This window comes from Babylonia areolata, chromosome 21 (genome assembly GCF_041734735.1).
Source record: "Babylonia areolata isolate BAREFJ2019XMU chromosome 21, ASM4173473v1, whole genome shotgun sequence".
Classification (NCBI taxonomy): Eukaryota; Metazoa; Mollusca; class Gastropoda; order Neogastropoda; family Buccinidae; genus Babylonia; species Babylonia areolata.
In genome coordinates this window covers 39206311-39231269 of record NC_134896.1, presented here as the reverse complement: position 1 = coordinate 39231269, position 24959 = coordinate 39206311, and the positions used below count along the sequence as shown (strand labels likewise).

The window sequence follows — 24959 nt, the reverse complement described above, 5'->3', positions numbered from 1 at the left end:
GATTGTTTTGTTTCCATCAAGCGTGGAAGTTGACAAGCCACAATTAAATGACCTCGATGGTCCGCATTGAAGACAAACCCAGAAACTGGCAATATCTACATTTCTTTCCACTGTACTTTGCCGCTTTTTAGGCGGAAAATACATGTAAACTGGCTAATAGCATTGTAATATATCCTCTACATTTCTTCCCCTCAGTCCACTCTTTGACTGGCCTTCTTTACATCTCTTGACAGGGGAAGAAATGTGGAGTATATATTACACTGTTATTTGAACACATGTACGAATTTTCCGTCTAAGGACCGAGACTGAACGAAACTGAATGGAAAGAACACACTGGAAGAAATGTGGATATTGCCCACAGAATGACCACAGTAGTAAAATTCGCAAGGGGGGTAGTTTCAGACTGTTACACCGGGAAATGGACTGACGTTACAAACTTGTAGCTTGACAGTTTTTACACACACACACACACACACACACACACACACACATGATATATGTATGAAAAATTCGGGAGAATAAAAGATAATGACGAGCAAATATTTACGATTTAACAATGGGAGGGGACTGGAATTTCCTAACTTAGACTTTTTGTGTGTGTGTGTTTTTTTTCTTCTTCTTCTTAAAATAACTTTTAGCATTTTGTCCCTCTCTTGTGACGAGTTTTGAATGAAAATTCTGTACACTGTTTCAGACATTAAAGTGAATGATTTACTGACTGATTGATTCATTGATTGGCCGGTTGTTTGATTGATGTTGTGTAACAAATTTCGAATTTTACATCAGTCAACTGTCTGAATTTTTTCGAAGTGTGCCTTTCCCCACTTCATGTGTGTGTGTGTGTGTGTGTGTGTGTGTGTGTGTGTGTGTGTGTGTGTGTGTGTGTGTGTGCGTGCGTGCGTGCGCGCACGCGCGCGCGCGCGCGTGTGTGTAATCATTGTGTGTGTGTGTGTGGTCGCGCAAAAGGTGTGTGTGTGTGTGTCAGTGTGTGTGTGTGTGTGTGTGTGTGTGTGTGTGATCGCGACACAACGTGTGTGTGTCAGTGTGTGTGTGTGTGTCAGTGTGTGTGTGTGTGTGTGTGAGTGTGTGTGTGTGTGTGTGTGTGTGTGTGTGTGTGTGAATGCAAGCTGATTTGTAAAAGTGTAGCACAGTGATAACCGGGAAGAGAGAGAGAGTGGCTCACTAAACAAGCCACGTTAGAACAAGAAACTTATTCACCTGTTGGCACTGATCGAAATGAACGAAACACAAAGCAAGAATTGTGCATGAATATATGAAAACACACACACACACACACACACACACACACACACACACACACTGACACACACCACTGACTCGCTTTCCCTCATGTTTCAGAATAGCTATGTCTACACTGCTATGTAGTCACTGCAGCTTTCCTCTATGAACACACACACACACACACACACACACACACACACACACACACACACACACACACACAAAATCACACACACACACACGCATGCACGCACGTGTGCGAATTAGCTCCCTTGTCACACTGAACACACTGTCATCTGGCTGAAGCAGGTTAGCCTCACTGTGGATCAGCATTCTATTTATAGCAACATTCACACCTGTTCAGGACAGGTAAAAACGTAAAGCAGTTTTGTAACAAATATCTTCGATAAATTCTAGTTCAGTTCGTTTATAGTTACTTTCAAAAACAAAAATGTTACACTATCCAGTTGACAGTAAGCGTAGACACTTGGTGAATTTATTTGTTTCTGATCACTTGTTTTACTTAATTTCTTTTTAGGTAATATAACATACCACAGAAATATGAACACAGCACGTGAGACGGAAGGGATTTCTGAGGAACTTGCCGGTATCGCTTCTCGGCCTTTTGGCTAAGATCAAAGTGTAGTATCTGTTCTTATGAAGCGAAATTCGCCTAGATGAAATAAAAACAGCCTTAAAAGAAATGGGTACAGATAAATCGCCTGGATGTGACGGACTTACTAAAGAATTTTATGTTACCTTTTTTGATTTGTTATCACCTGTGATTGTTAAAATGTTCCGCATAATACATATGTCAGAGAGCCTTTCTCATTCCCAGAAAATGTCTTTTATTTCATTGATATGCAAAGATGAAGAAAACTCGACAGATATGAAAAGTTATAGACCAATCTCTCTGCTAAATACGGATTACAAAATTCTAACCAAAATTTTAAGTAGCAGATTGAAGACTGTGTTGGATCAGTTAATTCACCCAGATCAAACTTGTGCTGTCCCAGGACGCTCTATAATTGACAATTGTCATTTGGTCCGTGATATTATAAACTTTTGTAACAGTAAGAACTTGCCAGGAGTTCTCCTTAGCTTAGACCAAGAAAAAGCGTTTGACAGGGTTTCCCATGATTATCTTTTTAAAGTATTAAGAGCTTTCGGAATGGGAGAAGGCTTTCTAAAATGGATCAAAGCCATATACTTTGATATCTCAAGCTGTGTGATTGTTAACCACTTCATTTCCACTCCCTTTGCGGTGACCAGATCTGTGCGGCAAGGTTGCAGTTTATCCCCATTATTGTACGTTCTTTGTCTTGAGCCCATTTTGAACAAAATTCGAAACGATAAAGAAGTTAAAGGTTTTAGACTCCCAGGTCGAAAGAGTGAACAAAAAATAACAGCTTTTGCTGATGACGGGAATATGTTTTTATCCACCGACCACTCGATCCAAAGGGTCTTTTTCTGGTTTGAGTATTTTCAGAGGGGATCGGGGGCAAAATTAAATCAAGGAAAAAGCAAAGGGCTTTTCTTGGGCAAATGGAGAAACAGATCTGATCACCCCTTCGGCATAAGCTGGGTGCAAAAAATAAAAATTTTTGGTGTGTGGTACGGAAACGTAAGTGTGGATGAAGTGTGGATGCCAGTTTTGAACAAGATCAAAAAGACCCTGAGTTTATACAGTGGAAGAATTATGTCTCTGTATGGAAGAGCAGTTATTGTGAATGTTATGCTTCTGTCAAAATTGTGGTACTTGGCCTCTGTTGTACACGTACCAGAACGTATCATTGAGCTGATAGAAAAAGAAGTGTTTTCCTTTTTCTGGAATAGTAAAAACGAGTTTATTAACAGAAGTACAATGTACCTCCCCAGAGAAAAAGGTGGCATTGGAGCCGTAAATATTCGCCAGAAAATTATGAGTTTACAACTAACTCAGATCAGTAAAGTCGTTTACGATAACCACTCTCTTGCGTGGGTGGCTTATGGTCATATTTGGTTAGGATTAAAGCTGATTAAATTCAAAGATTACCATTTCTCCAATTGTATCCCACATTGCATTGAAGATGTTCCTCCATATTACAAGTCTTTATTGGATACTCTGAATAAAATTTTCAAAACGAGTTCAACTTTTTCTCTGGTAAAAGGTGGAAAGTGCAAAATATATTATAAAACTCTATCAGAACAAAATAAAGAAATACCCAAAGTAATTGGTAATTTCCCACAGATAAATTTTTCACAAGTTTTTAAAGATGTAAGCAACAAATACCTTGACCCAGTTACCATCAACACCACGTTTAAACTCGCGCACGACGTTTTACCTGTAGCTTATCGTCTATATGTTTATAATATGCCTGTGAGCAAATGGTGCAGTTTTTGCAAAACAGAAATCGAAACAACACAGCATTTGTTTTATTACTGCACCTATGTCCAAATGACAAAGAAGTTTTTAACCTTGTGGTTCAGAGAGATCGGTTGTTTAGGAATTACATTAGAAACTATCCGTTTTTCTGTCTTTAATAAGACTGTTCGCTGCCCAGCACGGAAAAACGCTCTTTTAATCATTTTGTCTGAATATCGGTACTCGGTGTGGTTCAACAGAAACAAATCCCGTTTTGATAAGAAAAGAGTTAGGCCTGTAGACATTGCAGAACATTTTCTGAAAAGACTGAAACTTCGTGTGTGGGTTGACTTTAAAAGATTACCATTCGAAACATTTACAAATCTGTGGGCTTTTAATAACTTTTGCCACACAAGCAGTGATGGTCTCATTTTCGATTTTGGCCTTGACATGTGAATAAAGTAACTTCCTTTCCTTTTTACTATTCCAGTACATGAAGTTTTGTGCCCCCATAATATCGAATATGAATAACCAGTCATATCTCTCTCTCTCTCCCTCTGTCTCTCTCTCTCTCTCTCTGTCGGTCTGTCTGTCTCTATTTACTGTGTCTATTCCTCCTACAGATGTGAGTATGACCATCGATATTCATATATGTATAATTTCCACGGTTTTGACTGCATGTGCTTTTGATGAGAGTGATGCGCGAGATGTTTAAAAAAAAAAGAAAAAAAAAAAAAAAAAAAAAAAAAAAAAGTATCTGTTCTTATCAGCTTAATATCTGATACGCCCCCTACCCGGGGGCTACGATATTAAACTGATTTTTGAACCTCGGCGAAGTGTCAGGGGCTTGCTCCACCTTCGCCACGGGTTGGCCTGGTATTGCAGTACCTCCAGGATCGGCCCACTCCCCTCTTGGGGAGAATAACAAAACCAAAAACAGAATATATCTTTCCTCTGACTTTGTTGGAAAAGGAACTCTTTCTCTATTTAAATGTGTCAGTGGAAATAATGATCACTATATTTTGAGCAGAATCAGTTTATTCTCTCTGTGTGCAGCACCAAAGTATAAAACAGGAGTATATGTACACGTACAGTAGTGTCTTAGAAAGAAGAGGAAATTAAACAGCATGTTGTGGGTTTATGTGGAATCATGCATGCACGTTTTTTTTGTGACACAGAAGATCTGTTGTTGTGTATATGGATCAGTTTGTACACTTTGACATTCCCTATTACGTTTCAAATGTGTGTGTGTGCACGCACACTATCTGATTCATGAGAGTCTTTAAAGAGCAACAATAATCCAGAATGGCAGCTTATTTTCCACTTGTAATTTAGTTCACTTAGTATTATCATCATTATCATTATTATCAGCATTTGCAACTAATCTTGAAAATAAGCCCTAGGCGTTTACAAGGAAAATATATGTAAATATCAAAGAGGAAAAATTGAACACAAGATACCAAACATTAAAAGTAACTCATCCACACACACACGCACACACACACACGCGCACACGTCCACGTACACACACAAGTCATAGCACACAATCGTAAATAGTACACAATCAAAAATACAACCATCAAAACTATCAAAACTCATTTCCAAAATCTCAACACGTGCTCCTGCTGTGAGGAACAAAAGTACATCAATAAAGAAATATATCGGTTTGGTCACCAGTATTATAATGGCTGGGTTTCAAATGCTTAAAAACAAAACACATGATTTGAATAACTCACATTATACGTAAACCTATCACAGTATAACAGTATTGATACACACACACACACATGCACACAAACACGCATACTCACGCTTCCATCTGCACACATGCACACACACACACATTCACATGGGCACGCACACACACACACACACACACACACACACAAAGCATAGTGGAGGCTTGCTCACACTCATACTGGTTTGCACGCACACACTGACATAAAAGAGAGAGTGGTACAATTCATCTGTTGAATTTTTAAGTTTCAATTTGGTTTTGTGTATGAAAGATATAAGGAAAACAACTCGTTTTTATATATGAACAAGGCATTTTTTATTTCAATGTTGGACGGCTTCCGTTACTCCTAAAACGTTGAGTCATGGTATTTATACTATTTATAGTTATAGAAACGGCATGTTCAGGACTATTTAAACATTGAAGACGTTTTGTAACAAAAATGGTTATATTTGTATGTTAAGGTTCCCATATTCATTTCAAAACTCAACAATATCAAAATATATTTCACAATAGGCTATGTGTTGACACACACTGAGATAGTATAGATTCTCCTAATCACTTGATTTAGTTAATTTCCTTGTTAGCGATATAACGTACCACTGAAATATGAGCATAGCACATGCAACGGACGGGATTTCTCAAATATGGACAAACATCTCTTCTTGACCTTTTGGTTGAGATTAAGGTGTGGTATTTGTTCTTATAAAAATTTTATATGGAAAATTTGCAAAACATCATGAAAACTCTGCAACAAGACACACATACAAATACCTTCTCAGGAAAAGTAAACCAACTTTTTTACGTCACGTCATAGACGTTTACCAACTGAAGTCAAACTTCAAGCACTTCTCTGTAATGTCACACATATCAACAGGCCAAAAATCCTGGAAGTTTCATGCAGAGAAAGCCTCAAACAGCCTAAAAAACCTATATATATATATATATTTTTTTTTTTTTTTTTTTTTTTTTTTTTAAGTGCTGTTATATAGACAGGTCTGAGTGTTTTATTCTGTTTTGTTTTTTCATTAAAGCAGGTGTTTCTTTTCTTGCACGTCCAAATTGCAAAACGATTTTTAGAAAGAACGACTGGCGGGTGCTTTACCTTGCATGACTTGGAAAGGCATGGGTCAAAACAGAAAACCTAACACTGTTAATTTCAATAACATTGATTTGTTTGGTGATGGGTGTAATAGCTGGGTTTGGACTTTCAATCTGAGGGTCCTGTGTTCGAATCTCGTTAACGGCGCCTGGTGGGTAAAAAGGGTGGAGATTTGTCTGATGTCCCAGGTCAACATAATGTGCAGACCTGCTTGTGCCTGAATCCCCCAGCCCCTTCATGTGTATATGCGCAGAAGATTAAATGTGCTCATTAAAGATCCTGTAATTCATGTCAGCATTTGGTGGGGAATGGAAACAAGAACATACCCAGAGTATGCGCACATGCGAAAACGGAGTATGGCTGCATACCTGGCAGGGTAAAACGGTCATACACGTAAAAGCCCACTTGTGTAAATGTGAGTGAACGTGGGAGTTGCAGCCCACGAATGAAGAAGAAATTTGGACCAACTAACCAGAAACCTCTTGGTCATTTGAATGTAGCTGCAATAATCAAATAATGAAGTGCATTCTTTACTTCATCTCAGTTCTGCAGAAACTGCAAAACTATTAATTAACCTGGCATGTTGTAACAATGTAAGAAATATGCCATTTGAATTATATTGTGGGTGTTGATTCAAAGAAACACTGAGTGTGTGCGACAGAGTCAAGCAGAACTCAGATTGTGGGAAAGTACCAATAACACTCTCAGGAATGATTCATATTCTCCAAGAATATATTAATTATTATTAGAACAGTTTATGAACAGGTTTACAGTTTGAACCTTTTTTTTTTAAAATGGTATGTTTGGAAAATCTTTTAAAAGTGTTGACAGTGTTAGAAAGTGCTTTATAAAATTGTGACATACCTTCAAAGCAATGAGGAATTGCAGTACTGAATTTATAATCTGTAAAACGAATTAACCTCACCCCCAACCACATATGTCCAAGAAGAACCCATCCAAGTGAATCGACATAAAAAATAATTCCACAGATTTGTGACAAGTGAACACTTGTGAATATTTGATATATACAATCTGTGATTTAAATTTTCAACTTGGTTTTGTGTGTGTAGGATATAAGAAAAATAACTCGTGTCTATAAGCAAGAATTTTTTTTTCATTATGTTGGATTGCTTCCCTTACACGTGAAACACGTGTCATGCATGTATTTATAGTAACAGAAGCCACTTGTTTTGGAGTATTTTTAAACGTTGAAGAGGTTTTGTAATAAATAGAATCATAACTGATATATTTTGGTGTCCCATATTCATTTCAAAACACAACAATATTAAACTATACATTTCATAGTAAGTGTCGACAGATATTTAGTATAAAATCTCCGACTTCATTACTTGTTTTATTAATTTCTTTTCAGGCAAATAACACATACCACAGAAATATGAACACAGCACGTGAGACGGAAGGGATTTCTGAGCCATTTGCCAGTATCGCTTCTCGGCCTTTTGGCTAAGATCAAAGTGTAGTATCTGTTCTTATCAGCTTAATATCTGATACGCCCCCTATCTGGGGGCTATGATATTAAACTGATTTTTGAACCTCGGCGAAGTGTCAGGGGCTTGCTCCACCTTCGCCACGGGTTGGCCTGGTATTGCAGTACCTCCAGGATCGGCCCACTCCCCTCTTGGGGAGAATAACGAATGAAAAAAATAGAAAACTCTACTCCTCTGGCTTTCTGATCAATATGTTAATAAATGGAGCTCTTACGTGTGTATCACTCAAGTATATATGCATATTAAGATAACAAAGTTCCCCAAAGAATCAGGATGTTTATCACTAAAATATAAACTATGTACAAATAGTTCTGTTTATTTTTATCATCTTAAATGATTTTGTCTCAGAATTTTATGTGACTGCTTTTGCTTTGTGATTCATGCATTTATTTCAAGTCATAAGCAGATAAAATTCCATTGAATAAGCTGATGTGCTTGGATCGCAGCAACCATACAGCTTGTACCTCTATCTGTGGGTAGTTTAATGGGTGTTATATTTCAAATATGTGACTTTTTTTATATAGATAAAAGAAATATGTCTTTGAGCTCTGACCACCGGTTTACCGGTGGTGGGGAGGGGTGGCATAATGCCTGGCCACCAGTTGAGCGGTGCGTAAACACTTGTGTCATGTTTTGCTATTGGTTGAGATATATTGAAGAGCCAATCAGAAAAACCGTAATATTCCGACACCAGCGAACGCAGTACCAACATTGCCGCGCCCCCTCACTACACGTGTTTTGTGCATGTGCTTTGGATAAAAAAAAAGATCGATTTCTACCATGAAGTGTGCAGAGTCTCAACCTGACACGCCTCCTTTGATCAACTGATTCTGCATGCTCAGATTTATTTTCAACATCACTATCTGTAGCAAAATCATCCGATTCGAATTCCACCTCACTATCAATAATCATTGTCATACTCTACTTCCGATAAATCATCAAGCATATCAATTACTTGCTGCGTTGTGTACAGTTGTTTTCTTGCACGTTTTGTCCCTGATTTCTGCCCTGACGGGCCAGGTTGAGACTCTGCACGCTTCAAGTGTTTACGCACCGCTCAACCGGTGGCTGGGCATTATGTCATTTTTCTCTGCCGCCGGTAAAGCGGTGGTCAGGGATCAAGGGGTTAAACTAAACACAACTGACAGCTGGACAGGATGTTTGTGGGACGTAACACACTTTGGGGACACTTGTGCGAAACACTAACCATTTGCGAATTTTGAATATGGCGAAGTATCGATAGGGGCTTGCCCCACCTTCGCAAGAGGGGAGAAACAATTCAGAAGCACGAAATCTCTCTCTCCTCTCTCTCTCTCTCTCTCTCTGTCTGTCTCTCTGTCTGTCTGTCTGTCTGTCTCCATCGTGTCTTTGGCGGGAGGCAAGCTCTGCATGCATCACTCGAGTATACACACTATATATTTACACAGCAATGTTTTGAAAAGAAACAGTTCATTCTCTCTCTGTATCACCCAAGTATAATTTATGAATGAATACAATAACGTTTTGTAAAGAGAAGGCCTGATCAGCACATTGGATTCAAGTGAAAAACAAGCATCTGCTTTAAAAAAAAAAAAAACAAAAAAAAAAAAAAAAAACATATATTAATGTAGATTTGGTGTAGCGTGTATGGATCTTTCTGCATAGTTTGAGACCTCATTGAAAGTGTCAATGAGGAAAACAACAAAGTAAATGGTGAAAGTCATGATTGATAGAGTGTTGTTGTTGTGGGTTTTTGTTTTTATTTTATTTATTTATTTTATTTTATTTTATCTTATTTATTTATTTTCTTGTTGTCATTTTGTTTCAAAATATCATGTGTCTGCTTTGGTTCGTGCATATATTTTTACAAGTCGTAAGAAGATAAATTTACAACAAAAGACCAAGTTAATGTGCTTGGACTGCAGCATTCATAGGCCTGGCACCTTTTTGTGTTGCTGTGCATCGATATACTCTAAAAACAAATCTCTTGGTCTCTCCCTCATGCTCTTCTGGAAAACAATACTGTCGTTCCTGTCTCCCAATCGGTGCGGGAGGTGTCAGTCTTGACATTTTAGCAACACGTTTCAAATATTTGCAAATCAGCTTATCTTGAGTTTGGAAGACTTAGTTCTATTCGCCATTACCTGTCTATGGAAGCAACCAGCACATAAGTCTGTGCATTTGTTTTGTCTAGGATTGATTACTGCAACTCTGTTCTTGTCAGCATTTGCCAAACTTCACTTGATAAACTTCAAAGAGTTCAGAACAATTACTTATTTTCAGATCCTCCAATTTTGAATATATTACTCCTCTCTTCCACTCTCTTCACTGACTACCAGTTTAAAGAAAATTGAATACAAGCTTTCTGTTCTCACGTTTTCTGGCCTTTCAAGCTCTGGTTCTCTGTAACTCTCTGACCTCCTTAAAGTGTACATTCCAACTTGTCACCTTCGTTCTGCTTCTGATACAAGGCTATTAAAAAAAATCCCTGTTGTAAAGAAGAAGCAACAGGATCAGAATCTTTTTTTCTTTTCAGGCCCCGTCATTGTGGAACAAACTGCCAGAAACTTTGCGACATTCTGTCTCACTGAAATCTTTCAAGCCTGCTCTGAAAACACATCGTTTCCAAAAACAGTAATTAATTTTTTTTTTTTTTTTTTTTTGTGCTGGCCTTGGTATGATGTGGAGACGCCGTTTGCCATGTGTGTGTGTTGCGGGGTGCTGGCGAGTATCCGTGTGTATGTACGTGCCTGAGTGCGTGTTGCAGGGATACGTTTTCTGGAGGGCGTCGTGGGTGGGTGGTTTCCATTGTCCAGTTGCGTGAGTGGCACATGCTTCTGTGTGTGCGAGGGTGGTGGTGGTGGGGGGTATATTGATAGGGGAGGCGAGCAGTAAGGAACGAAATGTAAAGCGCTTTGGCAGTATTTCTGTAGAAACACGCTTTTATAAACATCCATTATAATGATAATTACTATGTGGAAAACAAAGTTTGTATTAAAGTGGCGCGTGTGTGTGTGTGTTTGCGTGTGTATGTGTGTGTGTGAGAGAGAGAGAGAGAGAGAGAGATGGCGTGCGTGAATGTCTGTAGAACTGAAATAATTTTCATGCTTAAAGCTATTGTCAAACGGAAAGAATGTTTTGTTTTTTGTTTGCGGGGGGGGGGGGGGATAGGTGCTTGTGGTCAGTGCTACAACTGCCAGAGATAGGACAAATGTGTGTAGGTTTGGTGTGGACAGCTCATTAAAAAAAAAAAAAAAAAATTTCTCCATGACTCCATGCATGGACATCGTCAGAGACCGACAGCCAGACACAAACGTCAAGGAAGAAGAGAGATGTGGCGATGGTTTCAGCAAGACACACACATGCATGTTGTCCTGTGAGAGCTACTGCAGGAAGGCAATTTACTACAAGGAGGAGAGTTTTCACATTCATACGTGATAGCCCACATCCAGTCCTGTCGGGACAGTGTTATCTCGATGGACATGCGAGTTTCAACAGAACCGGAGTTCTCAAACTGACTTTTCCACAAATCCTTTGTCGTCGGTGTGTGTGTGTGTGTGTGTGTGTGTGTGTGTGAGAGAGAGAGAGAGAGAGAGAGAGAGAGAGAGAGAGAGAGAGAGAGAGAGAGAAGACAGACACACTGAGAGAGACAGAGCAGGTTAATATTAGTTCGCAAAGACAGTTTCCACTCAGACCGATGCACACCTTCCACCACAGTACTTTAGTAAAAGTATAAGTTTATTGCAGTTTTGTTACATGTTGTATGAATGCTAGCTGTTTTTTCCTGGTGTACTACACTGCCGATATCATGCTAACCACACACGAGTCGTACAGCTCCGTGCTTACCACTCGGGGCCGTCTCTGGGATGCTTTACATAATTACAGTGACCATGCAATCTGACGGACACAGAACCAAAACAACAAAAAAGCGATCAATCTAAGAAGCCCAGCAGCTACCACGAGTTCACCGCAATGGCGGGTCTAACCTGAAATAAAGAGAACAAAACTGGATCACAACTTCATGAAATATGGTGGAGGGGATGGGGGGTTGGGGTGGGGGGATGGGGAAGGGGGGTGGGAGGCTGGCTGGTGTGGGTGTGGGGGGGAAGCCCTTTTGTGCAAGATGCGAGTCTGGAGAAGACAGACATAATATATCATCAGCTCCAAAATAACCGTGCTGTTTAACCCTCTCGCAAACACTAAGAAGTAGTTCAATGTGAATGCAAGAAGGCCAGCTGATGGCTTCATGCCACTGCTGGTTCTGACCCACGGTGCGGGCAGCATCCCTTCCTCCTGCCCATCACTATGCTCCTAGGCTACAGCCCACCGAAAACAGTTACCACACGGCAATATGCAACCACATTTCTGGACACAACAAAAAGGTGTGAAGCATGTGTATGCACAACGATGGGAATGGTACATTTAAAATATATAATTATATAAACATGGTGACAAGACAACAGAATGCTGGTGCAGCAGAACATGTAGAGAGGAGAGAGGTCATCAAGATAATGGCATTTTAAAAAAAAGTTATGAATTAAAAAGGGCATGAACAATGGGGGACAACATTTTAGAGTTGGAGACTTGAGCCTCACCAGATGTACAGGTTAAGTGCATAGCATGTTCAACGATTTGTGTCACAGAAAGTCTGCACTACGGATATAACACCACAACACGGTTTATCTTACCAATGGGAAGAAAGTCCGACTTTTGCCAGTGACAAGGAAACAAAGAAACTTGAGGAAAAGAAATCCACCGGAGAGCAGAGAGCTGGAGAAAAATAAATTATTGCTACTGTTTGACTTGTTTTCACTTTTTGATCTCCCCAGCATTATACTACTGTGACCAATGAGCATGCACATGAGCTCAGCACAGACACTGAGTGACCAAGTTTGGACTGAGCATCAAAAATACTGTCGTATCATAACTGGAGCACCAATGCATCCTATTCCCATTATTATTATTATTATTATTATTATCATTTTTACAAATATATCTTATTCAGAGGAATGCAGTAATGATCAAAATTTCATGAAGAACAATACAATCTGGCACATTTATATAGATATTTCAATCTTTAAAGGTAAAGGAGTGTGGAATGTTCATAAATCAAACAAGCATGACAGAGCAGTAGGAATTTTTTTGTTTTGTTTCAAATATAGAGAATGTTTGGTGTACAACTGTCTCCTTCCTAAGGCACTGTTTTCTCCAAAGTTGTCTTCCCCCTCCTTTCATTTTTATGGTTAACTTGTTTTAAAATCATTTCTGGCACCAAAAGCAATTTAACAGAGAAATACTTGAAATATCAAAGAAAGCAGATATTATAAGAAATCAAATGAACAACTTCTTCACATAGAAATGATTTAATGTTGCAGGAAGAGAAAATTCAAATGGATACTATTTTTTTTAATATGCATATTTGTCATTTTCACGAGCAAAGTGTGTCCAAGTGGAATGGTAAAGTCCAAGAGTTCATAAAATATTTTGCAGCATGAAGACAGCTTAGTTTGCTGCCAGGACCAGATTATTTTGAAAGATAGATATTTTAACAGTGCCTTGAAAGACGAGTTTTTCATGGCAATTGCAGAAGTCATTGTTCATCCCTAGTTATTTGTCTGGGTTTTTGTTTCATGTTCCTGTTAAGTACAGACATTTAATTCATCTCCTATGTATACAATATCTTTTATTCTCTATGTCAATTAGCAAGGGCTGTTTCATGCTGCCACATTCTGCACTCTGCTTCCACAGTGATGAAAGCATCTGAATGCCACTGATGACAGCTAACTCCAGACTGGGCTGCTGTCAATCACATAACGAAAAACTGTGGCTTCCAATGTTGTGTGAGCACACAACTTCTACAACACAATCAGTTTCTTCGGAGAATGACAACAACATGAAATGATATCCACAAGCACCACAGCCTTTTCAGACCACATGAAGCAGGGCTGTTATTTATCAAACCTAAAAGAACAGCAGTAGATCCGTTATACTGCCCCATCATAGAGCAGGTTATGTACACAGGCCGGTGTTGCCACAGTGCCGACAACCTTTGTTGTCAGGAATTGACAAGCACTTACACCAATAATTTTAAACCATGCAGAATTCCCCCCTCCCCCACTTCTATCCCTGTAATTTCCATGACATACGGGGTGTGCTGTACATGTGTGGCCGTTCAACAAACTGAACCATTTATGTCGGTGTGCACCTCCACAATAAGACAAGAAACCAGAAATCTGTTACAGTTTGACATTGTTGTTTGTTGTCCAGCCGACCACAAAGGGCCGTATCAGAACTGCCCAACTATATAAACTATCACCCACATGAAACACTAAACTCGCATTCATAAAAAAATATTTTAAAAATTATGAAGAAAAACCTGAAAAAACACAGTTGATGACATATTATCTTTCCCCTTCAAGTTCTTAAGCAGATAAGACTAGGCTCTGTTGAGAATGTCATCCCTTCAGCTTCATTTATCATCTCCAGATTATAAAAAGTCACAAAAACGGACAAAAATACTTCAAAGCCAAATAAAAAAAAATACATAAAATGGTTATACAGGCAAATTAAACTATAGAATAGTCAGCTAACCAGTGTTTTTTTTGAAAAAAGAAAGGGGAATGGACCAGGAAGGAAGAACAAAAATAGTGTAGGAAGGGGGGGGGGGGGCAGAAATAAAGAGAGTGATAGAAAAAAAAGAAGAAATTTCTAGCATATAATTTCCAGAGTGTGGGGATGTTATTTAAACTGAAAGATCCCCAGCATCCCACCAGGGCTGTTACAGTTCACAGACAGGGGTAACACAGTGCAGATAAGAGATAATCACTCAGGCTTGATCACAATGTCAATCTTCTTCTTCTTCAAAACCACTCGAGTTCCAGTTTGTAGAACATACAGGAAAACAAAAGATGGTGTTCAGTGTTCAAGACTACAAACATTCCACAGTCACAAAACAGCAACAATAAAATCTCCACACAACAGAGCTCAACACTAGGATTGTCTGGCTGTCAGAGACAAGTTAAGCTAGCTTTATCTTTCACTGCTTATAGCCCAGCAGATATATCGGGGCTGAAAATCTGTAAACATTGGTCCTGTAGAAGCTGACAACAACAACAACAAACACTCAAAAACAAAATTAGGTATTTGTCACATTCACCCATATTAGGACATGCCTCTGATGTTGACCATTCCATTGATTTTTCATCAGAGAATTAAAAAAACCAAAAAACAACAACAAAAACCGCTAACCTGAACACAAAGTATCAATAACAACAGGCACATAAAACCAAACACTGCAATCAGGCACGTCACATCCTAGGTGCAAAACAAAACACAACACAGTGTATGTGCCCAGTTGTCACGTTAACCTCACTGTGGGACAGGACAGGTCAGGCTGCTGACAATGCCACGGTGGGGAGATGACGTTTTTCATCAAGTTAGATTTAAGCTGTCTTAACCTGTGCTCACTCTTTTCAGTCGAGTTAAAGGCTTTAATTCTGTTGATGATGAGCAACCGACAACAGATGTGGCTGAACTAAGCATATCAAGAATTGGTAGCTGCGAAAAGGCTTCAAGGAGCCAGTGCTTCAATGTCATGAAGGGGATGGGATAGCAAGTAGAGATGGGAGGGGGGGAGGTATGCAACCATAAAGATAAAGTCTTACAATAAACATCAAACAACAGTAGCATTACTATCCCAAAACAATGCTGCGGGTAGGTGGGTTTGTTTCTAACTGCCTGATCAGCCACAGGATGAAGAAAGTGCAAGGTTGATCCATGCAAAATAAACACCACAAAACAAAGCATCATTCAATCCTTGAACACACCAAAATTCACCTGCTTCAGCTGTGTAAAACAAAGACTATTTACATGATCATGGAAAACGACGACTGATCAGAAACGAAAGACAGAAGTGGCTAACACATTACTTAAAGCTTAAGCAAAATAATGGATGAAAAACAAAAATCAACACAACTTTATGCCTGCTGTAACTTTCACCATATATTCTGTAAAATAACTTGCTGTATGTTGTGAAAATAATGACGGTTACACACATTCTCAGGCCTCACTGATCTTTCATACCAGCATCACACAACCAGGAGGTGACTTTCTGAACAGTTGCCTACATAATACAGGTAACGCTGTTAGTGTTTCTCCTGACAACCCTGCACTGAAGAGAGAGAGAGGCGGGGAAGGGGGGGCATGACGAGGAGAGTATTCAATCATTACAGACTACACTGTCACAAACTGTCACAAGTTCACAAACATTCAACAGCTATGGTCAGTCTCCACAATGTTTTGAGTATGTGATCATGAAGATGAAGATCAACACTGCACATGAGGCATTCTGTTATTTCATGAGTACAGGTGTGAAGCTACACACTGCTGCCATCTTCACTTGTCAATGCAACACTGTTTGATATTTCTGCAGGGAGATAACCGGAACCTAGCATCCTATTCCTCTGTGCTACGTTCACACTAAACCCAGCCAGTTGCTGCCAGCAGCTGACAACTGGCTGAAAATTGTGCACAGATCATTTTGCACTTTCCCACCGTGTATGCCGGTGGTTAGAGTCGACACTGGCGACCAGTCAGCCTTTTGGTTTTTTTTTTTTTTTTTTTTTTTTTTTTGTTTTTTTTTGCTGCCCCATCATCTGCACCGTTTCAGTGGCATTACTCCCACGCCGCTCATTTAGATTCCCCCATACACGGCCACACCCGGGTTCGTCCGTCGCAGTTCCAGCGTCGGCAGTCCACAGGGAACCATCGATGTTAGGTCGCCTGGAGGCCACACACCAGAGGAGACCCTGCACTGCTGCTGAGTCACTTCGGTGGTGTTCAGTGGTGCCTGTTCTGATTTTACGTACTTAGGACACCACCTACTAAGCCCCCTACTAACGACAATAATGGCTTAGTCGCGGAGCCAGACTGAGTGAGCGTCCCTCCCAGAGTGGAGACCGCCACCACGTCCCTCAAACAACAGCCCCCGACGAATCCGCCGATACTGACGACATTGACAGGACTCACTCCAAGCACAGAAGTGGAGGGGTATCGAAACTGAGGTCACCATGAGAGCAGGGCATGAAAGGCCACAGACTTTGAGACTATTTTGTTTATATTGATGACGATGAAGGAGGAGGAGGATGACGATGATGATGACGATGTTGCTGTGGAGGTCCATTTTGGTTTGGGACTGCGTGACAAGGCTGTACTCTACGCTTCCTGTCATAATGATATCCCGGCGTTAACCAGGCCCGAGAGATACAGACACTTGCAGTGTTGGTCACGTAATTAGAGCAACACACCCAAAGACGCATCCTTGAAGTGGATGACACTCGACTGTGTGGTCCCAGTCTCCCCATTTAAGCCCACAGCACACTCAACTCTGGGTAGGAGCCGGCCACGGGCCGAAAAACCCACCTCCGCTGGGATTCGAACCCGCGTCCTCCCAGCCGTCAGTCCGCGACGCTAACCACTTCGCCACGGCGGCTGGTGAGCCTTTTGGTTTTATCATGCAGACAGACGGGCGCAATAGCCGAGTGGTTAAAGCGTTGGACTGTCAATCTGAGGGTCCCGGGTTCGAATCACGGTGACGGCACCTGGTGGGTAAAGGGTGGAGATTTTTACGATCTCCCAGGTCAACATATGTGCAGACCTGCTAGTGCCTGAACCCCCTTCGTGTGTATATGCAAGCAGAAGATCAAATACGCACGTTAAAGGTCCTGTAATCCATGTCAGCGTTCGGTGGGTTATGGAAACAAGAACATACCCAGCATGCACACCCCCCAAAAACGGAGTATGGCTGCCTATATGGTGGGGTAAAAATGGTCATACACGTAAAAGCCCACTCGTGTGCATACAAGTGAACGCAGAAGAAGAAGAAGAATCATGCAGACAGATGAGATGGCGGCAAATGGGTGAGTTTAATGTGAACACAGCCTATGACTGACAAGCTGGTAAGAAATATATACAAAGTTCTACAAGAAAGCAAGTGATAATGCTCAGTCCAATGGAAAGCGAAAACAAAATCAGTAGCATACGTATGTATATATATATTTTTAAACAAATCATGAAAAAACATGATGAAAAAGCTGCTTCTCTGTTATCAATGTCATGAAGCTGTACTGTTGCTTCATGGAGTTATCTTTCAGAATGGTCAATGACCGGTTCTGTTTAACATGCAAGTATGCTTCATGATTACAATTAGCTGATTCCAAGTACTTCAGGCATGCACTGGTTAACACAGGGGACACCATACAACCACCATGTTTTGTCCCTCACAGACCACAACCACCATACATAATGCCAACAATAAATATCATCAAACGAGCAAAATATCAAACACAAAACTGAGAATGAGACACCTCTAGCACAAACAGTTTTGAAAAGAAAAACTCAACAAATCAAATACAACCAAGTCGAACAAATCTTCTAACGTCCTATTTATTCCTATATATTTCATTGTGCTCTTCCAGTAATTACCACGTCTAGAAAACTGATCAACAAAGTAAGATTCGGTTTCCTGTTCTCACAACATGGGGACTGCAGTGAGAGCTACGTAATGGACAAGTGACATGGATGGTCTGGCAACGGGCCTGACATGGACACAATCAAAGATCAGTAAAAGTCTGTCATGGATCAGCCCAGTGGCACACAGCCTCACATTCCACCCCCCACCAAAACCACACCCACGTTCACTGCCCAGTGATTTTGAAAGGTCAAACCACTCTCTAAAGGCTGCCACAAGTCAATTTTCATGCACAGCCTCAACTTTCAACAGTACAGAAAACTGAACAAACACTCCATCAATCAAGCATGGGCATGAAAAAGTTCATGGACGACTGTTCCTTCCTATGGTGTCACTATCTGGTGTCCACTTTTGTGAAAATAATCAATAAACTACAAAAACCCACTAAATTATGAAAAACAGTCCACCTGTGTCTACTGCAGGACTGGACTGGATCAGAGACTGTACTTGCATGCAGCTGCCACACTCATTGGTGAGGTGGGTTATGCCTATGAATGAAAAGACAGATCTCTATGTGAAGTATGTGTCATGATGGAGGAGATTCTCTGAGTTTTGTTTGTTCTCGTTTGTTTATTACGTAATTTCATAGGGCACAATCTTTGTTAATCTTCTCTTTTTTTCTGTAGTGCTTCACATGAAAACTTCATTGGAAAAAAAAAACCCAGAGAAACAAAGAAGAAAAATAATAATCAAGTAGAAAAAAAAGAAGTCATACAAAGTCCTATGTCTGTTTGTCATATTATTGTACAATTCATTCTTGTACAATTTATTTGCGTTATTCTTAATGTCTGATGTGTGGTGACAGTTGGACTGTGTGTGGATGTCTGTGTAGACCTATTTTTTTCATCAATTTAAGGCTCTTCTCGTTTCTTTGTTGAAATAATAATCACTATCATGTCAATTACCAGTACATGCTTAGGCTGATTTTCCAATCCCCCAGTCTTGCCACACATCCCTGTGCCTGGCAGTTCTTTCTCCATGACAGTAGTAAAACTTACAACAATCATTCAAGTATGTCCTAGAAAAATCAAACATATTCTTCCCGTTTCCCTCATTCAATCCCCTAAACAACAAACAATCAATAATAATTTTTTTTTTTTTTTTAAAGACAAAAAAAAGACACTGGTGTTGATCCCGATGTCTGACATCACAGGAAAGTGAAACCGGTCTGCGTCAAACTGACACAGCTGTGCTGGGTACAACCACAACACAAAGTGAAGACAACACAAGTGACTGGACCTGGGCCTGTGTATAGACAACCGACCAGTCTCCAGTGAAGACAGGAGTGGATGGTCTGTCAGGGAGTGCAGTGCCAGTCACACACACTGGCACAGGGGAGGTCAACTGCATCATGCACATCCCTCTAACACCATGTTCACAACATACATCCCTCCTTCCAAATTGATATATGCATGGATGAATGTGTGCATCTTTCTGAGCTTACTTCAACCTGTGATGTTCCAGTGACTGACTGACTAACACTGTGGCAGAAGTGGTAGCAGCACACCACCTTCTGGAGCCCCATCAGTTTGGGGAGTTCCAGTCGTCAATCTGTCCATAAATGTTCCCAGGTATCTCACAAAGAAACTGACAGGTAAGACAGTTTGTGTTGTTTGACCTGGTGTATGTATGTGTGTGTGTGTGTGTGTGTGTGTGTGTGTGTGTGTGTGTGTGCACATATGTGCATGTGTATGTGAACATGTAGGCATGTATCACTGTGTGCAGTGCATGTACATGCAGGTGCATGGCCCTGTGAACATTGTGTGTGTGTGCGTGCAAGTGTAAGTACACAGCCTTGTGTGTGCACACACACATCTGTGCAAGTGTGTATTATCAACAGCCCTGTGTGTGCACGCAGGTGTATGTGCACGGTACTGTGTGCATGTGCATCCGTGTGTGAACTTGACTGTGCAGAAGTGACGAGCAAAACACTCACAGGCTTCAAGACACAACAGATACCAACACAATGCACAGGTTTCTACCTGTATACGCTGTCATTCCTAAGACTGTGGGAAGCCTGTCCATGTGAGTGAATGTAACTACGGTGGATTGAAAACCACGATAACTATGCCTCCTCCACATAAGTTTTCAATCCTGCCCACAGCACACTTCATCCCTCCATTACAAATCTCCTTCCTCGGAGGTATTGTGCACATGGAAGAGCACATACATGTGTACACTCTATCGCGTGCATGCCCATGCGTGTGCAGATGTGTAGTGTGTACAGTACGTTCTTGTGAGTGCATGCTAAAATATGTGCACATTCCCATCACCAGCAAGAACCTTTCCAAAGTTCTGCAATGCCAATGGAAAGACAAACATGAAAATCTTTGTCACTCTGAAAAGGAAAACAAATCACTTACTAGCTACACACACACCACAGGAAATTACACAGCTTACAAACACAAGAACAGGTGAAAGCTGAACTGATCATACAACCTGCAGAGTGAACCAAGCTGTGTGTGCTGTTGCGTGTGATAGCCAACACCAACAACTACACACCCATGACAAAAGCTACCCATCTGGCCAGTCTCTCATGCCATCTCTATACCTGTGCTGTGTTCAGCCAAGCACTTCAGTTTATGCACGCCTGTTACCACAGTACAATAGGTGTTCACCACGAAGGGGCAGTACAATGTATGCAGCTAGTTCAGTCCTGTTGCAAAGAGTGTTCACCATTTCAGGATATGCGGTCTTGAGGCACAGTTCTGCTGCAGACCTACCTCATCATAGAACAGTTGTCACTCAGCAAGTGAATACAAGACATCCAAAATGCTATCACTTCATGTTGCGGGTATATTTTATATATATATATATATATATATATATATATATATATATATATATATATATATATATTAAAAAAAGAAGAGGATATTTACAACTTCATAGACAAGAGCTTAGCACAGCTAACTGGTGTCAAGACTGAAAAACAACGACAAAGGACTGCTTATTTGGTTTTCCATGACCAGACTACAGAACAGGTTCACAACATCAGATCTTCAGTAAAACAGTAACGGTTCCTCAGTCACTCACATTGTATACAACCGCCACTGCAAATTTCAGAGATCACATCAAACCACATGCAACTCATTCCACCCTGACAATCAATGGGTGTGTGTGAACCACTGATACCATGCTGTTATCATTTAGTATGAATGATATTTCGTTCCATAGTTACACAGCTCCATCACTAAAACTGTGCTGGTGCTATCATTCAGGTAAAAACTGTATACAGGTTTTTAAACACAGCATGAGAAGTATACGTCACAACCACTGTGTGCACTGCAGTAGTACTGATCACAAGCTGAGGACACACACACACACATACAAGGTAACATATGATAAAAGGCTGCAGGTACACAGGGTACAGTCTTTATGCTGGTCAGGACTGGAAGATACAGGAACAAGGCCACAACATGATTCTGTACAGACCATGTCCTTAGCCTAAGGTGCCACACCTTACCTACGATTCCTTCTGACAGTAAGTAGTAAAGTAGTGTAGTGATACACACAATATACACAATATGCAGTCTGGAAGTCTTCTGTTTGACCCAGCTCCCTTGAACTGTTGCTCATTAGGCCCGAATCTCGGCTCTGCTGGCCCCAGGTGATGTTCTCTTTGCAACTTCACTGTCACACCACTGAACAACACTTCCTTCTTGTCTCCATTTTATACAACATATGAAAAAAACATTTTGCAAAGCATGCATTAACTTCAAGAATTTAATTCTCTGCTTTGTTTGTGTGCAGTCCGAAGTTCCAGCTGCTTGCACAGAAGTGTACACATGCAGGTGCAGAGACTGTTCCACACACCCAGACACTCACACAAAGCAGCCTGGGTAACCAACCAACGAGGATCATCTCTGGCCCTCTCTCCATTGGTCTTCAAAGGTTTGTGCGACAATAATAGCAGCCACAAATCTACATGGCATCAGTCAACTTTCAAGATGATTATTTTACACAGGTATTACTAGCGGTGAATCAGGTGATGGGTCATCTTTCAAGACAAATTTAAGAATGAACCACCTGCCAGTCAGCACAGCACACTTGTCTTCAAGTTCCTGCATCAAAAGAATGATGGTTGGTGATACCACTGTACCCTGTATGGTCGTTGGCTGCGAAAAGGTGCACCGTGTGTGTAAACAGATTGGCAGTGGCTGACATCCAGTGAACACTGTGTGCTGGTCTGTGGTCCCTTGGCTACACCTGTCTCACCTGAGGCCTGTGTCATCATCAGCTATGCAACAGTCAGCTGTTTCAGGTGGGTGACTGCCAGCCAGGACAGCTGTCTAACGGCATCCAATATCAATGCAGGAGAAACAACGCTTAATACTGAACCAGGCTGCTGTGCATACAGGACACAAGGACTTACATCTGTTTCACACAACGGAACACCAATTTAGATTTCAACTATTCTATTTTTTCTTCTTTTTTTTTTTTTTTTTTTTCATGTGCTTCCATGTAGTGAGTGAATTTGTGATTTATGGGCAAACTGGAGGACATGTATTGTGAAACCTTGATCAAAACAGCCCCACACGTTGACGACAAAACTTCTGGTGTGATGGCACACACACCTGGAACCCAACAGTCATGGGGGGGTTGTTTGTTTTTTTTGTGTGCAAGACAAATTCTCCAAATGGGATGCACAGCATACATCTGACAGGAGACACAGTTAGGACAAACAGGGTTAGCTGCACAGAATTGTACATAACCATCAGAATTGTGTGTGTGAGTGTGCGTGTATGTGTGTGAGTGTGCGTGTATGTGTGTGTGTATGTGTGTGTGTGTGAGGTGGGACAATGTGGAGAGATGGGATGGGAGGTGGAGAGCAAAGCCAGCCAGGTGAGCAGTGTCCATGGTGATGGTTCCTGGCCAGTGGTGGTGATCAGTCCTCAGCCAGTAGCCCCCCACAGTGATGATTCGTCCTCAGGGGCACTGACCAACTGCTCCCCATCACCATCATGTTCCCACGCAAACTGTGTGGTGTGGTCATCAATGGCAAGATTCAATGGGTTGGAAGAGACATGGGAACACCACCAGACTCAAGAACACATGCACAGTGTAAGTGTTCACGAGGACAGGGGCACAGGCAACACCACATCATGCCTTACTGAGCGTCACTTCATCCCACCCTGTGATTGTGCTCACACAGCAAATTTAAAAAAAAAAAAGAAAAGAAAAAAAAAAGGTACCACAAAAAGTTACCTTTCTCCCCAACCCACCCACAACACCCTTAATGAAAACCCTTGCTAAACATGAGCAAGCATCAAATGTATTCAGTTTCTGCCTTTTTGTTCCGCTTTTAAGCATATGCAAAGTGATTATCTTCCTATCAATAAAAATACTTTCTCCCATGTCAGCATGAGGAAGAAGAGGGGAGATAAGCAGTGCAGCAATGTGAAGTGACACGCTGACCTCTGACCTGCACACCAGCCGAAGCAGCAGCACTGATGGGGGTGACCGCCTCACCCCGGGTGGGGGAAACAGAGTGGTGACAGCGCCGATAACTCCCACCCACTCAACCACCCACCCTTATATACAGCCTTCAGGACAGGAGTCACAGGCTGCAAATCCCCCCCCCCCCCCCCCCCTTTGTGACCGTTTCACACACACAGAGTGAGTACGTACACACACATACACCACACTACGTTCCACTTCATACCGTGGTCACGCATCAAGTAACCTTCAATCCGCTCCTGCTCCACGTCCGTTTGACTACACCCCCCACCCCCCTCCTACCCCCCTCCCTTACCCTCTCTTCCTGTGGTGATTTCTCCTCAAATGTAATGTTCAGAACAAAAAGCAGTATGCTGTGTGTTTTGCGCCCCCCTCCCTCACCTCCCGCCCGCCCCCCCCCCCCCCACCCCCCCACCACCACCCCAAAGAAAACGACCCATCAGTGCTACTGTTGTTCCCCTCCCTCTCCCCACCCAAGACAGACAAGTTTTGATTTCACACAGGGGATGGTCCAGGTATTGGTCATGCCGACAGTCTCACTTTCACACCTTCACGGTCCCTCGTTTGGTCCCCCACGCCCACTTCACGACACAGCCCATGGTTCTCAGCGCCGACAGCCGGCAGTGATTATCATCATCAGCAGGGGCTGTTGCGGAAGTTACGCATGAGGGGCACCAGACAGGACGGGGGGCCAGCCTCCCGCAGAAAGGTGTGCTGCAGCAGCTCTGGAGCCGTGGCCCGCTGGTGAGGGTCCCGCACCAACATGCGGTCGATGAAACCCTGCAGGCGCGGTGATATCTGCACACCACACACCCCAACAAATTCAAATACAGACAAAAAAAGAAAAAAGGGTGGCGCTCTCAGACTAGCTACGCACTCAAATGCAGAAAAAATACCCCCCAAAAATAGGTAGTGCTCTCAGTGTAGTGATGCACTCAAATGGCTGGTGCTCTCCGTGTAGTGATGCACTCAAATGGCTGGTGCTCTCAGTGTAGTGATGCACTCAAATCAGTGGTGCCCTCAGTGTAGCGAAGCACTCGAATGGGTGGTGCTCTCAGTGT

At 41.6% G+C, this 24959-nt stretch overlaps 1 protein-coding gene, 1 non-coding gene and 3 pseudogenes across 5 annotated transcripts in view; 4 read left to right on the top strand and 1 right to left on the bottom strand.

Moving 5' to 3' along the window:
- Window positions 1-1851: 1851 nt before the first annotated feature.
- Window positions 1852-2069, top strand: LOC143296774 (U2 spliceosomal RNA; annotated as a pseudogene).
- Window positions 2070-4293: 2224 nt separating this feature from the next.
- Window positions 4294-4496, top strand: LOC143296772 (U2 spliceosomal RNA; annotated as a pseudogene).
- Window positions 4497-5978: 1482 nt separating this feature from the next.
- Window positions 5979-6100, top strand: LOC143296778 (U2 spliceosomal RNA; annotated as a pseudogene).
- A 1767-nt stretch (window positions 6101-7867) lies between these two features.
- Window positions 7868-8060, top strand: LOC143296769 (U2 spliceosomal RNA). Its single transcript, XR_013057187.1, has one exon. It is a non-coding gene; the product is annotated as a U2 spliceosomal RNA (small nuclear RNA).
- Window positions 8061-11636: 3576 nt separating this feature from the next.
- The window catches only part of LOC143296160 (serine/threonine-protein kinase PAK 4-like), a 34580-nt gene continuing 21257 nt past the window's right edge, over window positions 11637-24959 (bottom strand). The window contains exons 10-11 of one of the 4 annotated variants that reach the window (XM_076607966.1): window positions 17409-24696; window positions 11637-16506 (exon numbers count right to left, since the gene is read on the bottom strand). In XM_076607966.1, the coding sequence (XP_076464081.1) occupies window positions 24535-24696 (162 nt within the window). In that variant the 3' untranslated portion in view covers window positions 11637-16506; window positions 17409-24534. Of the gene's footprint in view, window positions 16507-17408; window positions 24697-24959 lie in introns of those variants that run through there. The other 3 variants (XM_076607965.1, XM_076607964.1, XM_076607967.1) reach the window with 3 other exon arrangements.